Here is a 16,696-nt window from a genome sequence, read left to right as displayed (position 1 = left end):
TTGAACGAAGACAAAGAATGATCGAACCAGGAAGCCATTTTTTGGTGGAGGTGAAAGAAATGAAGAAGAAATAGAGAGAAAGAGTGAACGGGGTGAATGAAATGGGGAGAAGTGAGGGGTTTATATAGGAAGAAAAAGAAAATAATAAAAAAAATTTTAAAAAAAGGTAACAAAGTCGTTGAAAAAGAAAGGAAGAAAAAATTCGGCTAAAAGAGTCGTTGCACATTTAAAATTTTGATTTTTTTAATAGGCGCGTGCAATGCACACGCCATTTCAAAACACGGTCGAGCTTTACTCATATTTTCGAGTAAGACTCGAGTAAGCTAGCACCTACATTGGCTTACTCGTCGTCGGCCTTACTCAAGTAGGCCGAACAAGTAAAGGGATGTGGGTGCTCTAAGTTAGTTATGATCTTACAAGCTCGAGATGATATGATACTCGCAATTCAATATTATGCTTAAAAGTCAATTTACAAAGATTGTATAAAATTAAGAAATCTTGTAATTACAAATACGGCAAACGAATCTTTTTAACTAAAAAAATATTTAAATTGGTAATTTCATTTTAGACAGGTACATACATTTTAAAGGAAATAATATAATATCATATATTTATAAATTTAAATTGAATCAAATAACTAATCGAATTTAAGTTTAGTTCATGTATATACATTATAGTCAGCATTAAACATTAACGCATTGTAAAAGCACTTTTTAATCGAATTTGTTATGGATACATGTGTTAAGATAAACTTTTTAAACAATTAAGTTTAAAAACACAAACAAATAAACATTCTTTTTAACCTATTTTTCTATTATAATTTTATTTATTTTCTAATATTTTTTTAATAAATTATCTAATATTATCATATTGCTGAAATAGAAATTTTATTAAAAAAATGAAAAAATAAAAAAACAGGACCTATAAACCCATGAGAGCACAAACTCAAACAAGGGGCCGGGTCACAAATGATCCGTGTAAAAACAAAATAAAATCAGACGAAAAACACCAGCAAGATATCAAAAATTTAAAGGGTCGTCCTCATCCAAAGAATCTTTGTCGTCCAACATATCTCCCCATATTTTCTTAGGTCGAGCAGTGTCGGGAGAAGAATGAATCACAAAATTCTGCAGAATTGCACCTCCATCCTGAGCCTGGTGCACTTTATTCAAGAACTCCACCGACAACGAAGTGTGAAGAACTGCGCCCTACAAAGAGGCCACAGCACGTCCCGTTGCTTTTCGGATCTTACAATCCGAAGAAATACCATTCTTGATCATATTTCGGAGTCGGTGCTTGATAGAGGAATCTGAAACTCTCCCCTTCTTGGTAGCACCCTTCGGACATCCTATGGGAGGAATCACCGCATTTCCTGGCGTCACACCAGGACTGCTACAGTGCGTTGGGGTGATCTCTGCCGAGACCGAAGCTGGGTGATCAATTGTTGGAGAAGAAGGCGTCCCATCCAATGGCTGCCCCGTGATAGACAAATTTGGGTGCCGACTCGGCTCAGAAGCAACAGCCGATTGCGGGACCTGAGGTCTCGCTGCAGCAGGAGAAGACATGTGCGAACTGTCATCCCTATCCTCTCCCTCAGTCGCCAGAGTGGTGAAAAGGTTAGAAGTCACCGCGCCACCAACCAGAGCCGAATGCTTAGGGGATTTTGGCTCCCCCTCGTTAGTGTCTTTGGTAATGCCAGTGTCGGGGGGTACGACATCAACAACATTTTTGGGGGGAATTTCACACCAAACAATCGAGCGTCTCCTAGGCTTCCTGCTCCCCTGTTCTTCCTTTTGTGATTCTGTTTGCCCTGATCGGCAGCCGAAGAAGGAGGCTCCATATCAGCACGAGTCTTTCTGCAATCGTCAGTAGCATGGCCAACAACAGAGTAAATCCAACAAAAATATAGGAGATTTTCATATCCAAATTCTAATATTATCATATTAAAATAAAATATTAATTTATTCTTTTAGAATCATGTTTATAATTTATAATGTAAAATGATTTCCTGTCGAATTTCGACGGATTACTACTAGTTTAAAATATGAAGCAATGGTGAATAAAAAATTAGGGCGGTGAATAGAATCATTCAAGTTACCCACAAAGGGTGATTCTATTTATAGCACTCATTTTACTCTTTATAGCTCTTATAAATAATATAAAGGTTTTTTTCGGAGTCGGGTTGTCATGTGTTTTGCTCGGCTTTCCTTTTTGGTTGGCGGGTTTTTTACATGTTGTCTATTTGCGTTTTCTTGCGGCGCGGAGGTGTCCGGAATTACTTGGGGCGATGATTAGGTCGAAACTTCCGAAGTCATTCCACCCTTCGTCGCCTTTTTTTTTTTCTTGTCGCTTTTTCTTTGAGATTTGTTTTTCTAAACGGGCACTCTTTTTTCCTTGTTATGGTTTTCCCTTGGGGTTTTCCTTAGGGCTGTCTAAATGGTTAACGGTTTTTGGATAATCCAATAACCGAACCGAAATTCTCGGGTTTGGGTATCCAATAACCGAAATTTTCGGTTATTGGATCGGTTTCGGTTAGTGCTTTTGTAAAAATTTCGGGTATCGGTTAACCCGATAACCGATTCGGGTTAACCGAATACCCAAAAATTATTTAATATATATATATATATATAATTATATTTGTAAGTTAAAAATTAGTAGAAGTTAGATAACCCTAAGCTGTTCAGCCCGCCTCCTCCCTCCTAAATCCCGTCAGCTCTTCAGCCTGCCTCCACCCTCTCCGACCATCCGACGCTGTGACCGCCTCCGTGAGCCGGCCTCCTGACAAACATGGATTTCGTACCTCAATTCCACATGATTTGTCGTCATTTCCCTTCATGTTTTGCTTGCCAATGCGTGTTTGTACCCTAATGTTGAGTTTTATGAAGATTTGATTCCTTTGTGTAGTTTTGGAGTGATTTCAAGAAAAATCAAGGATTAATTGGAGGATTTTGAAGACATTATATTGAAGTACGTCTTGAGAGGAATCCGTGAGCGCAAACGGCGACCAAATCCGAGTCCGGACGAGGGAGAACGGAGCAAAACAAGCGGACTGCGCAAGGAGCCCAGGGCAGCGCGGTCACCACCCGCGGCCGCGGGCATGACCGCGGCTTCCTGGGCGTTTTCATACAGATTTCACCCGCGGTCCGGGCCGCGGCCGCGGGCCCGACCGCGGGCCTCTCCAAAAGCTCCCCCACGGTCCTACGCCGCGGTCACGGCCGTGACCGCGGGAGAAACACGGAATTGATGGTTTTGGTGGGGCCCAGACGCGATTTCAGCCCCCAAATACCCATTTTTCCCTCTCTTTTCATATCATTCACCATTCCCACACATCTTTCATCTTCCCCAACACTCCAATTCCAAACCCTAGCCTCCATTTCTTACATTTTCTCTCTTCCACACATTAGAACAACACCAAAATCAAATAAAGAAGGGGAAGACTTGGAAAGGAGCTCATCAAGACCACATGATTGAAGATCAAGATTATAGGATTTGTCTATGAATCTCTATCTCTCTATATCTTTATTTATGTTTTCTTATGACTTGGGATTTGCTTTTATTATGAATATACTTGGCTAAAATCCCTTATCCTAGGGATTAGATTAGATGTATTTGTAATGGATTGATTTCTTTGTTATTGTGCTTATTGTTATCTTTTCAAACCCTGGATTTATCTCTTGTATGATTGGTTGGCCACCTTTTGTGCATTTCTAATTTGTGATTTGAATCGGGAGAGGATAATTACAATAGATTAGGAGTTTGATACATATCATCTCAATAAACCGGGAGGTTGAGAGGTGGGTGAGGGCTTATTGATCTTTTGAGCTATTGGGAGTTATAGGTTAGAAATTGACCGGGGACGGCAATTATGACCCGTAATCTACTGTTTTAGTCGTCCGGGAGGGGGCTAAAACTAATGGGGAGATCGCCTTAGATAAGTAGGCCATATCAAGATTTATATTGATTTAGATTGAAGTTCATTACGATCCATCGAAATCTAGTCCCTGGGATAACTTTCCTTCGAGTCATTCCCCAATTTATTAACTAAGTTTGTATTATTGTTATTTAGTTTGTTTGCTTTAATTTAACTTTGATTTAACCTTCAATATCTCTTCAACTTTGGTTGTCTAAATAGATTGAAAACAACTTATTAATAATATTTAGAAGTTTAAATTCACCAATCCTTGTGGAATACGACCTTGCTTCCCTTATATTGCAACTACACCGTATACTTGCGGCGTGGTGAAAATAATAGCGAACAAGTTTTTGGCGCCGTTGCCGGGGATTGGTTGAGTTTTTACTTTTGATATTATGTAAAGTTGCTTTTATCTAATTTAGATATTTTTTTATATATTAGTTTATTTATTTGTTTATTTACTTTTGTTAGAGAAAATTGCCGCACAACCGAAGAAGCGGCACCAAAAAAAAATTAAATGGATGATGGAAGGAATGAGTTGGTTGAGGAACTCCAACTTCAATTGGCGATGATGCAACTTAAGTTGCGTGTTTTAGAAGCCAAAAGAAATTATGGGCAACCATCTCTCCAAGGAGTGTTCCATCTAACTCCTTCATATGGTGACTTTTATGACATGGGGTGCAATGCCATGGAGTGGCAATTACCATTGGAGTATGAGGACCATTTCAATAGTTGGAATTATGAAATTTCTTATTCCACTCAAGAAGGCTTCCAAGGGGGAAATCGATACTATCAAGAGGAGAAATCAAATTCAAAAGACGATCTCCTTCAATGCTTCATAGCTACACAAGCTTGGATAGAAAAAAGTCTAGCAAAATCGGAGGTTATGCTAGAAGAGCAAAGAAGGTCTTTAGCTACCACTATGGAAAATCAAAAGCGAATTGATGATTTGTGCATGGCCATTAGCCTTCAAAATGGAACCTTGTATGAGGAACCAATGCCAATGCTAAGTGAAGAGCCTCAAGAAGTTGAAGAAGAGTATGAAGAAGATGAGGATCAATTCTCCAAACCCCTTGAAGTCGAGAGCCCAACTTTTCCGACACAACCTCTACAATTCCAAAAAGATGAAGATTTCACAAGCTTTAAAGAAAGCAAAGTCAAAAATTTTGTCGATCCTTACCTCGACACGGGCGATTCTATGAAGGCTTGCTTCTTTCACTTTTATTTATCTTCATCTTTTGATTTTCACTTCGATTTGTCTAATAAGGAATTGTTTGAGTGTGGTGATACTCTAGATGGTGAACGAGATTACCATGACGCCCGGGATGTCTCAAGAATTGCAAAGCCACCATATTTTTGGGTGGCAACGGATGGAGCATACAAATTTGATGAAAAATGGCCACCGCCTAAGCCTCCACCTTCCTTGTGAGTACGAGATAAGTAGCCATTTTCTTCTTTGTCCAAACTTATTTCTCCTTTGTGTGAATAAGTTTGGGGGGAGGGTGAAGATGGGTTACTTATCTCATTTATCCGTTGTTTATTTTTATTTTTATTTTCTTGTTTAGTTACTTTAGTTTAGTTATGTTACAATAATTAGTTTTGTCTATGTTTTTGAGCTTTTCCTTGTCTTTTGTTTTTGAGCTTGATTGTTGAAAAACATAAGTTGGATGAAATGTGTGTTGGGCTTATGATATGAATGTTGTTTTTGAAAAGAAATTATTGTGTCACTTGTTGATTTTGCATGTAGAGTTTGAACTTGTGACAATGAGCTAAATGTTGTACCTCCAAGAACTTGAAAAAGAAAATGAGCTTGTGAGAATTGAGCCTTTGATTGTCATACATTTACAATCTCATTTTGTTCTTGAGTGTAAATCAATTGAGCATGTATGTTGGTCTCTAGAACTTGCCATGAGTCCTCTCTTGAAAATAAAAGTAGATGTGTTGTTAATATTGAAGTGATTTAAGGTCATCCTTGTTAGCCACTTGACTTAAATTGTATCCAAATTCTCATATGATCCTAGTTTACCTTCTTTGTGCCTTATAGCATTTCTTTGAATTAACTGACAATAAAGGGGTAGAACTTAGATTGTTGGTGGTTTCTTTGATGAAAATGGTTGGGAAATGATTGAAATTGCTTGTCATACTTTGATTGAGTGAAAATCACTAGTCCCCTATGAGCTCCAAAAGAAAAGAAAAAAAAAGAGCAAAATGAATGTGAATAAAAGAGCATAAAGGGGAGTGATTTGTCTTTTGAATCATGGTCTTGATAAGTATTCATAGGGTGAAAAAGAAGAAATGTGGGGATATTGGTTATTGATTGATTAGAAAAGAGAAATGGTGAATTTGATTTGTTCATTGTGATTATTAGATTGTGGGATGAGTCACTTTGCCTAAAAAACTACTAACCTTACCAAAGAACCCTCATTACAACCCAAGAAAAGCCCTTGTTGATCATTATTTATAACACATTGAAGTATAGAGAGTTAGGATAAATGGCAAGCCTATGGTAGATTGCATACATGATTCAATTTGATTTGAGTGCAAACACGTCCAATCTAAACACTTGAGAGTTGAGTGCATCATTGAAACATCCACATTTGTAAGGATTCAAGCTTGGAGGCTTTAATGTTGAACTCATTATCACTTGTGACTTCTTGGAATGCATTTCTACTTGTGATACACTTTTGAAAGATTTTTGAAAAATTTGAAGCCCTTGAAATGACACCAATTCATTCTCACATGTTTGTTATCTTTTATTTCTCTTCTCTTTGTTGTTTGGGGACAAACAACGCTTTAAGTTTGGGGGGTTCACAAACATGGATTTCGTACCTCAATTCCACATGATTTGTTGTCATTTCCCTTCATGTTTTGCTTGTCAATGCGTGTTTGTACCCTAATGTTGAGTTTTATGAAGATTTGATTCCTTTGTGTAGTTTTGGAGTGACTTCAGGAAAAATCAAGGATTAATTAGAGGATTTTGAAGACATTATATTGAAGTACGTCTTGAGAGGAATCCGTGAGCGCAAACGGCGACCAAATCCGAGTCCGGACGAGGGAGAACGGAGCAAAACAAGCGGACTGTGCAAGGAGCCCAGGGCCCCGCGGTCACCACCCGCGGCCGCGGGCATGACCACGGCTTCCTGGGCGTTTTCATACAGATTTCACCCGCGGTCCGGGCCGCGGCCGCGGGCCCGACCGCGGGCCTCTCCAAAAGCTCCCCCACGGTCCTACGCCGCGGTCACGGCCGTGACCGCGGGAGAAACACGGAATTGATGGTTTTGGTGGGGCCCAGACACGATTTCAGCCCCCAAATACCCATTTTTCCCTCTCTTTTCATATCATTCACCATTCCCACACATCTTTCATCTTCCCCAACACTCCAATTCCAAACCCTAGCCTCCATTTCTTACATTTTCTCTCTTCCACACATTAGAACAACACCAAAATCAAATAAAGAAGGGGAAGACTTGGAAAGGAGCTCATCAAGACCACATGATTGAAGATCAAGATTATAGGATTTGTCTATGAATCTCTATCTCTCTATATCTTTATTTATGTTTTCTTATGACTTGAGATTTGCTTTTATTATGAATATGCTTGGCTAAAATCCCTTATCTTAGGGATTAGATTAGATGGATTTGTAATGGATTGATTTCTTTGTTATTGTGCTTATTGTTATCTTTTCAAACCCTGGATTTATCTCTTGTATGATTGGTTGGCCACCTTTTGTGCATTTCTAATTTGTGAATTTGAATCGGGAGAGGATAATTACAATAGAATAGGAGTTTGATACATATCATCTCAATAAACCGGGAGGTTGAGAGGTGGGTGAGGGCTTATTGATCTTTTGAGCTATTGGGAGTTATAGGTTAGAAATTGACCGGGGACGGCAATTATGACCCGTAATCTACTGTTTTAGTCGTCCGGGAGGGGGCTAAAACTAATGGGGAGATCGTCCTTAGATAAGTAGGCCATATCAAGATTTATATTGATTTAGATTGAAGTTCATTACGATCCATCGAAATCTAGTCCCTGGGATAACTTTCCTTCGAGTCATTCCCCAATTTATTAACTAAGTTTGTATTATTGTTATTTAGTTTGTTTGCTTTAATTTAACTTTGATTTAACCTTTAATATCTCTTCAACTTTGGTTGTCTAAATAGATTGAAAACAACTTATTAATAATATTTAGAAGTTTAAATTCACCAATCCTTGTGGAATACGACCTTGCTTCCCTTATATTGCAACTACACCGTATACTTGCGGCGTGGTGAAAATAATAGCGAACACCTCCGTCCGTCGGCCTCCGTCTGCTTCTTTCGTGATTCCATGCTTCCAGCCGGCCTGCCCTAAGCGCGAGTCCAGTTCAGGCCGTTCCACCACTTCGCCGCACCACGCCGCCGACCGTCTTCCGCCCTTCCGCCGCCCAGTAAGAGTCTTGTTAGTTGATTTTCGAAGTGTTTATTTATTATGTGGAAAATATTAAGAGTATCGTGAATCATGAATCTGATTCGAAAGTCTGATTTAGATGAAGATTAATGTATTTAGACGAATCATTTTGTAGAATCAGTTAATGAGTTTAGTACATTGGTAGTTTTGGTGGAATCAGTATAGTACATTGGTAGCAAAAATCATATCATTTTGTTGAATCAGTTTCCATCAACTAATTGCTGTTTTGGTGGAAAGATGGAAACTCGTGTGGGCAAGATTAGTGGTTTAGTACATTGGTAGTTCTGAAAACACAAAAAATACACATATCATATTTTTATACAGTGCCATACGTTTTTTCCACATCAAATTCGGCGAGTCATAGTGTATTTATTTGAATTTAATTTTTTAAATGGGTATTTTGGATACCCAAATAACCGAATCGGGTAACCGAAGCGGTTATTAGGATAACCGAACTCCTTAAACGGTTCGGGAACGGTTATTGAAATATGGCAATTTCGGGTTCGGGTAACCGAAATTTCGGGTACGGGTAACCGAACCCGAACCGTTCGACAGCCCTAGTTTTCCTTAACAATGTTTTAACGAGGTTCGACTCTTAGTCTGCTTTTCTTATGCTTTCAAGGGTTTTTAGGTTTTTTTTCTTTTGTTTTTTTTTAATAAAATCTAATTTAATAATAAGGTAAAATATAAAATAAATTTTTAATTATTATTTTAAATAGTAGCTATCTATATGGTATATAAAAGATGAGTTTTTCCCTCCATTTCTTCCCTCCTTTTTTCTCTCTCTTCTTCCACCAATTTTTTCATTATTTTTTCTCTCTTCCTATCAATTTTTTCTCTTCTCTTTTTGTTTTTTTAAATATCGTCTTATTTGATTAATGAAAAAAATATTCAATATTCATCTTAAATTTAAGTTCGTGAAAAGATCTTTTGATATAAAAATCATCAAAAATAAATTTAAGAAAAATTATGAGTTTTTTAAAATTTGTTATTTTCTCTCTCCATTACTTTTTACAACTTTTTTTTTCTATGTTTGTATATGAAATATTTATTTATTAAAATATATTTTATATTTATTTATATGTAGATTATATTTAATCTTTATTTATTTAAATATATTAATTAATTGAGAGCGAGTAATAGAATCAACCAGTTATAAATTATATTCTTTTTTACACGGCACATATCATGTACAGGTCCAATAAGATGAAGGCGGTGTCTCGGCCCAATTAGAAACAAATATGGGAAAAAATATTGGCCCAATAAGCGATAGTCACTCTCTACAAGTCAACTCTCAGTCACTGCGTGCAACTGAAGCACCTATACATACACCGACTTTGTATGTATGCACTGTTGTATATGAATATGATCGACTATAATAATCCGGCGCCACTGGAACGGCAAGATGCCGGCGCCGGCGTTACGAAGATGGCGGCGGTGGCAGCGTGCATCGGCATGGCTGTGTTCTACGTTGCAATTTTATATTCTCCAACGCTGATTCTTCGATTGCCCCCGCCCAATTCCTCTAATTCCTTTCTCACACGACGGTTCTTATGCGCTGCCGTATCTTCAATCGTCTCTATGATCGTAGCCTTCCTGATTCTCCCCGTAAGCCTCCTTTTTTTACCTTGCATTTTGTATGCTTCTATGCTTGGCTTGAGTACTTTTCAATCTCCCCATTTGCTTTAGTAATTTGGTGATAGAATCTTATTTGGGGGTGGTAAGTTTGCTTTCCATGATGTTCTCTTTTTCTCCGTTCATCTGTGCGCCAAGTGAACTAATCAAATGCTTTAAATTATGTTGCAAAAAATTGAATAGAAGGGGATTTTATGTCGAAGGTATCTTGTCAAGAGTAGTTAGATTGATTTTTGAATTGTTGACGTGATCTAATTGACAGTTGGGTATTTTCATCGTGGATATTTCATCTTTAATGTTGTGCTTTATGCGAAGTCGCTCCAATTTGACGGCGGCCCTACGCTAATGGATTTTCTATTTTGAACTAGACTCAAATCAGTTTTGACCTTTAAATGAAAGAGATGTAAAGAATGTCAATAAGTATAGCCAGGTAAGGATATATATGTTTCCATGGCCTGAGGCGGAGTTATAGTGATCCACTTTTCTCCTCGTTTTTTCATGTATTTTAATCTTTTGTTGTGTGTGTGTGTGTGTGTGTGTGTGTGTGGTGGGGGGGGGGGGGGGTGCGCTTGTCTATTACAACAGGAAGCAGTTACGAGCCAATGATATTGTCTTTGTTTCTTGTTTCTTAACTGTTTTAACTTGTTGGTCCAACACATTAGCATTCCTACGACAACTTATATTTTAGGTGGATCCATATATTGATCAGTAATGACTTTCAGTTCAGCCAGATCTAATGTTGACCAGTGATGTTATGTACTTTATACCTGGTACAGATTAAGTATATAAGTGTTTCTGGCTCATTCTTGTTTTGATACACATATATAAGTGTTTCGTGCTCTTTTCTTGCTTTTAGATTTTAAAACTTCTCTGGCTAGTTAACCTTACTTTTTGCTGTACTAATTCTCAGTAATAATAACTTTTGCTTATTCCATAGTTTGTAAAGGTTGACATGGGATGCAAAGTCACTACTATTGCCCTTACATCAGTTGATCACGACGCAGTTTATGAACCCCCGACTTCTTTGTTCTTCATGGATTATCCATTCCTAACCACTAGAGAATTTTCTCAAATTATCTGTCTTGTTTATTTATCTTATACCTATTGCTTTCTGGTCCCAGATAACAGGGTTGGATGCATCAAATCTGCTCGGTGTGTATGGCATCAGAATGGATCACATTGTGAGTATTTTGCATGAAAATAGTTATTCTAAAATTACACAGGCCAATGCATTTGGATATAGCATTATTGTCTTTTTACATTTGATTTTTGCAGATTGAAAAGGGTGACTGATTGCTCAATGCAATTTTCTGTATTAACAGTGGCAAGCTCTGGCCTACCCGCTTTCACTGACTGCACTGATGTACTCTGGTTCCTTTGCCTTGAAGCTTTTATCTATGCTTCAAACTAGCAAAGAATATTTGGATAGTGGTGGAGATCTGTCAGTTGCATGTATAAGGAGCATTTTCTTGAAGATAATTGATGGGGTAGTTTCAACAGCTTCCTGCATGTCATCCTGGCGTAACTATTTTGTGGTTAGTGTTCTTGGTTTGGTTGTTCTAAGTTCTATGCCCCAACTGTGTTCTTCGCAACCCATTTTGTTTCGTTTGTATGGCAGATATATCTGGTTTCTCTTGAATCATTCTATACTAGCTCTGGAGGCAATCAGTGCATATTACATCTTAACTCTTGATCCTTAAATAAGATTTTAGTGGAGATATGATGTTACGCAAAGGAAGGGATTTTAAGCCATCTGAAGTCTGGAAGTTATCATACTTTTTTAATTGGTAATTATTAGGTAGGCAGAAATGTGTTAATTCTTCGCATTCATTTTGATACTGTCAATTTTCATGGAGCATTGCATGAGCATGACACTAATTTTAGTGGCCTTCTGCTTTAATACACAGGGATTTATTTTTTCTGTTATCTGAACTATAGCAATTTTGTACTTCTCCTTAAAACCCATTTGTGGTGGTGGGTGGTTTACCGAACATGCGTGTTGATTGAACGTATTGAACCAAAGCCTGTTGCCTTATATCTGGACTCCCGTGTTTTAGGTCACAGACAATCAGTTCCTGGCTTCTATGATTCTTGTAGATAAAGATTCAACTTTCAATTTTAATATGTTCAGTCTCATTTTTTGAACAGGCACCACTTACAGAAGAGTTGGTTTTCAGAGCGTGTATGATTCCCTTGCTTTTGTGTGGAGGATTCAGTACCTATACTGCTATATTTCTCTGTCCAGTATTTTTCAGTTTAGGTGAGTAGGATATAAGATACACACATTTTTTTAAATTTGATGCAACTCTGAAGCCAAAGACTGAATGTGTTATCATTATTAACATTTGTATGCCTTTATCGTGAGAGGGCAGGCTGTTTATTTTAGCTTATATTTGTCTTTATACCCTTTGCCTCCTCTTAGTTTCAGGCCCCTCTCCTACTGGAAACTTTCGCTATAGACATGGCTTGATTTAGATGTTTCTATCTGTATGCTGAAGGTTAATCAGATAGGTGGTCTTACTTTGTTTTGTTGCAGCTCATCTGAACCACTTACTGGAGTTCTATCTCCAAAGGAACTGCAGCTTGCTCAAAGCCTGTCAAGTTGTAGGTATTGTGTGCTTCCTCCTCCTTCATTAGATGTTATAAGGGTTAATTGCATGAAAATACACGAACTTTAGTCACTTTTTCATTCTGCACACGAACTTTGAAATTTACATTTTAAACCATGAACTTTGCATTCGTTCCATTTTTTCCTTAAAATTCACCTCCGGCCATCGGAAATCTGAGGTGGCGCCTTTCGGCGCCACGCGTACGTGACACGTCATTAATGTGTGCTGACGTGTCTTTAATTTAATACTCTCTCTCTAATACTCTCTCTCTATCTACTTCTCTCTCTCTCTCTGTTTCTTTTCTCTCTCTCTCTCTCTAATATTGACCTCCGTCCCACACAACTCGAGCCGCCGCCGCCGCCGCCACTGCCGCCGCACGGACCGCCGCCGAGACCCGTCTCCACGTCGCCGTAGACGACGTCAAAGAAGCCCACAGAAGGACTCCAAACCCAAGCACCGATGCCAGCGGCAGCTTCGTTGTTCTGAACTACGATCAGTCGAGGGGAGGTCGCTCGGCTACTTTTCTCTTAATCTATCATCTTTTTGTTTCTTCATCAACTTTTCTCTTTTATCTTCTAGCCCAGCTGCTGCAAGAAGATCTTGAGGAGCGTCTTCTTTGTCGTCGACATCATTTGTCTGATTATACTGCTCCCTGTTGTCATCATAATCCATCTCCTCTTGATCGTCTGCCTCAGCTTCTGCTTCCTCGGATTCATAGCGTGATTTCTTATCTTTCCTCCTCCGTTTTCCCCCTTTCCTCCTCTTTTTCCCCCCCTCCTCATCTTCAGTCGGTTTCTCTTTCCGCTTTGAAGAAGAACTCTTCCATTGTTCCTTTAGGAAAGAAAAACGTAAAACCTTCTAGCCAACAGAAATTTTGAAGACAGATTTTCTTAGATCAGAAGAATGAATATTGGTGGTGTCATAATTTGGTAACAGCTATAGATTGTTCAAGACAACTTCAACAACTCACAGAATATTTATGATTTTCCGGGGAAAATGCCAAGATAATAATGTGCTCCAAATGCTTTTCCTGTTGATAATAGTGTGCTAAAATAGAATTAATGCTAAGAGAAACAATCTAATACCTTGATGCGCTCCAAATGCTTTTCCTGTTGCATGACTTGCTTTAATTCATCCTCCTGCTTTCGTTTCTCCAACTGCATTCATAAGTTGAAGAAATGGAGTAAAATTAAAAGAAAACCTTCTTCTAATGACATCAAAAATCTCAAGAGACAATCACCTGAACTTTTCTCTGTTCTTCTGCCTTTCTGCGGGATTCATCAGCCAACTCCATCTGCGGCAGCCTCCAATCCGAAACTCTGCAGCTGAAACCCGCTGGATACGAGTAAAGCTGGTGGCGAGGATGTGCAGCGAGCAGTCGAGTGCCTCGCCCGGGAAGAAGGTATGGACGTCGGAGAGGGATACTATACCGATCTTTCTCAGAAGTTTATTTGCTTCTTTGATGTCGTCTATGGCGACGTGGAGGCGGGTCTCGGCGGCGGCAGTGGCGGCGGCGGCTCGAGTTGTGTGGGACGAGGGAAGCGCGGGACGGAGGTGAATATTAGAGAGAGAGAGAAAAGAAAGAGAGAGAGAAGTAGATAGAGAGAGAGTATTAGAGAGAGAGTATTAAATTAAAGACACGTCAGCACACATTAATGACGTGTCACATACGCGTGGCGCCAAAAGGCGCCACCTCAGATTTCCGATGGTCGGAGGTGAATTTTAAGGAAAAAATGGAACGAATGCAAAGTTCATGGTTTAAAATGTAAATTTCAAAGTCGGTGTGCAGAATGAAAAAGTGACTAAAGTTCGTGTATTTTCATGCAATTAACCCATGTTATAATGTGTGATTCATGGGGAATTTAAAGTCATGTTCTAGTTTATTTAAAAAGTTGGATGGATGCTACAACAGCTTCAATCAATTTGTGGCTTGTTTCTTAGCATTAAGTAAATTTTCAATGCTGAGTGTGAGTCATTCCTCAAGTTGAAATAACATGGCTTTTAGTGATTTAATCCTTTGTTATCTATTGCATATTTGGTTGGTTTTCAGGATTCCAGTTAGTATACACTGTCATTTTTGGGGCATATGCATCATTTCTTCTTGTTCGTACTGGTGGGTAAATTTTTGATCTACATGCTTCACTAGATTTTTCATTTCATTTTTCTGAATTATTCCATTCTGTTGATACTTTTGAACTTTGTTAATTGCAGGGCATTTAACCGCTCCACTAGTTGCTCATATGTTTTGCAACTTTATGGGCTTACCTGTGATATTTTCTGGGAGATCTGGTAAGTTGACCCCTCATCCAGTTGATTAATTTTGTCCGACCTTAATCAAACATCGTTCTCCCCTTCCAAATCAGGAAAAGGAAACTCAGGACACTGAAGCACTAACTTTCAAATTTAAATAAAGTTTTCTACATGTATGATTCTGAAGAAGAATTTTAGCCCTCTTTGGACTGCTCGGGTTATGAGTAGAAAGATTTTGAGTAGTTGGCCAAACGAAGCATTGGATTTGCAGTTCTAAATGGAATATGGACCTCTTAGCCTGTGTAGATTGACCTCTTACATCTGTTTGTACTCCATTAGCAGGTTATTGGAGTGATTTTTCTTTAACTGACTAACATGTTTAAGGGGCTTTTGTCCCAACTCATAATTTCTGCCACTCGCACTATTTTCCTTGTATTTCTTTTTGGCGAGTTCAATCCTGTTTATTTTGTGTTACAATTCATGGTAAAATTCCTTAAATTTGATGGTTTTCAGGAATGGTGAGTCTGGTATTTGTAATTGGGGTGGTCAGTTTCAGCAGGATGCTTTTCCCTTTGACGAACCCGCATTTGTACAACAACAAAACAGACAATTGCAGCTGTTGCCATAGATATTGCAGTTGGAGCTAACAAAATTTTGCAAGAAGCTGCTGCTGTGCCGAGGATTGTCAAAGTTTGCTAGCTATTAGCTATATTTTGCCTCTATCTATAGGCCTCCTCCTCTAACATATATGAATGTGTATTTATCTATACCCATCTTCTTAGAGCTTACAATGGCCATCCGATTGTAATATTAAATTTGATATGGTGGGATTTTTTTAGTAAATTAATGAGAATTGTAGTCAAGAAGAAATGACGGCTGTACCATCCTTGCAGGGGGTCGAATGATCAAAAACATATGATGACTTATGCAAAATTTAAATAGCTGTGGAAAATGCAAATGATTCACTTTCTGATTCATATTTCAATTTTCCAATTAGTAGGTAGGCAGCCATCATATTACTCATCTTCCAAAAAATGAACCAAGTTGGAATCATTGTACTTGTATCTCTATTATAAGATTATGGAGGGAGGATCCCCCACCTACATTATTAATGCGTTGAGAAATTTGAATTGTTATTAGATCATTAGACTTGAGAAATTTGAACTGCAGGTCTACCTAATTTTGTTTTCTTCAAAGTGATGTTGAGAAATTTACGAGATAGAGTATATACGTATTGGTTCGCGAGTAAATGAGGTGGTAGCTTCATCGACTAAATTTATGTAATTCCTAGGCAATCCATAATTAGATAGACCAAATTCGTCTTCATGCAAACACACTAGTGGTTTTGGTATTAAAGAGTGGGGATTTTCTAAGAGAGAAATGATGTTTCAAGATATGTATTGATGACCAAAGATCTGCTGAGGATGCACAATCAAATAGTATCATGTCTTCTCACCGAAAAAATTGGGGATAAAAAAGAAGATAAATAGCAATAGTAATAGTAATAGTAATAATAACAATAATAATAACAGTGGTATATTAAATTGGGCCATCAGAGAATCCCATATATAATCTCTGGGCAAAATGGAAATTTTCTAAATGTGGATACATTCATTCAATGACTCGTTGAAGTCCGCCTTAAGATTTTCAGGCCTGTTTTCTCTCCCCAATCATCATACCCTACCTATAATCTATTTTCATTTTCCCTACTCCAACTTAGGCCACAAATTCATGAATATTTGCACATACATACATACATAGTGATGCATGTATCCTTAAATATATGTGATGCCCAAATCTTGAAATGTGCTCTTGCATGTATTAACAGTGGCGGATCCGA

General features: G+C 38.3%; 1 protein-coding gene across 1 annotated transcript; it reads left to right on the top strand.

The window, feature by feature from the left end:
- The first annotated feature begins 9,632 nt into the window (after positions 1-9,632).
- On the top strand, positions 9,633-15,726 carry LOC130996590 (CAAX prenyl protease 2). Its single transcript, XM_057921887.1, has 8 exons — positions 9,633-9,970; positions 11,119-11,178; positions 11,320-11,532; positions 12,146-12,257; positions 12,534-12,605; positions 14,657-14,719; positions 14,818-14,895; positions 15,370-15,726. Exons 1-8 carry the CDS (start codon positions 9,704-9,706, stop codon positions 15,501-15,503), a joined length of 999 nt encoding a protein of 332 aa, XP_057777870.1. The 5' UTR covers positions 9,633-9,703; the 3' UTR covers positions 15,504-15,726.
- Positions 15,727-16,696: the final 970 nt, after the last annotated feature.

Source organism: Salvia miltiorrhiza, chromosome 8 (assembly GCF_028751815.1).
Source record: "Salvia miltiorrhiza cultivar Shanhuang (shh) chromosome 8, IMPLAD_Smil_shh, whole genome shotgun sequence".
Lineage (NCBI taxonomy): Eukaryota > Viridiplantae > Streptophyta > Magnoliopsida > Lamiales > Lamiaceae > Salvia > Salvia miltiorrhiza.
Note: the sequence above shows the minus strand (reverse complement) of the source record. Positions and strands in the feature narration are given on the sequence as shown.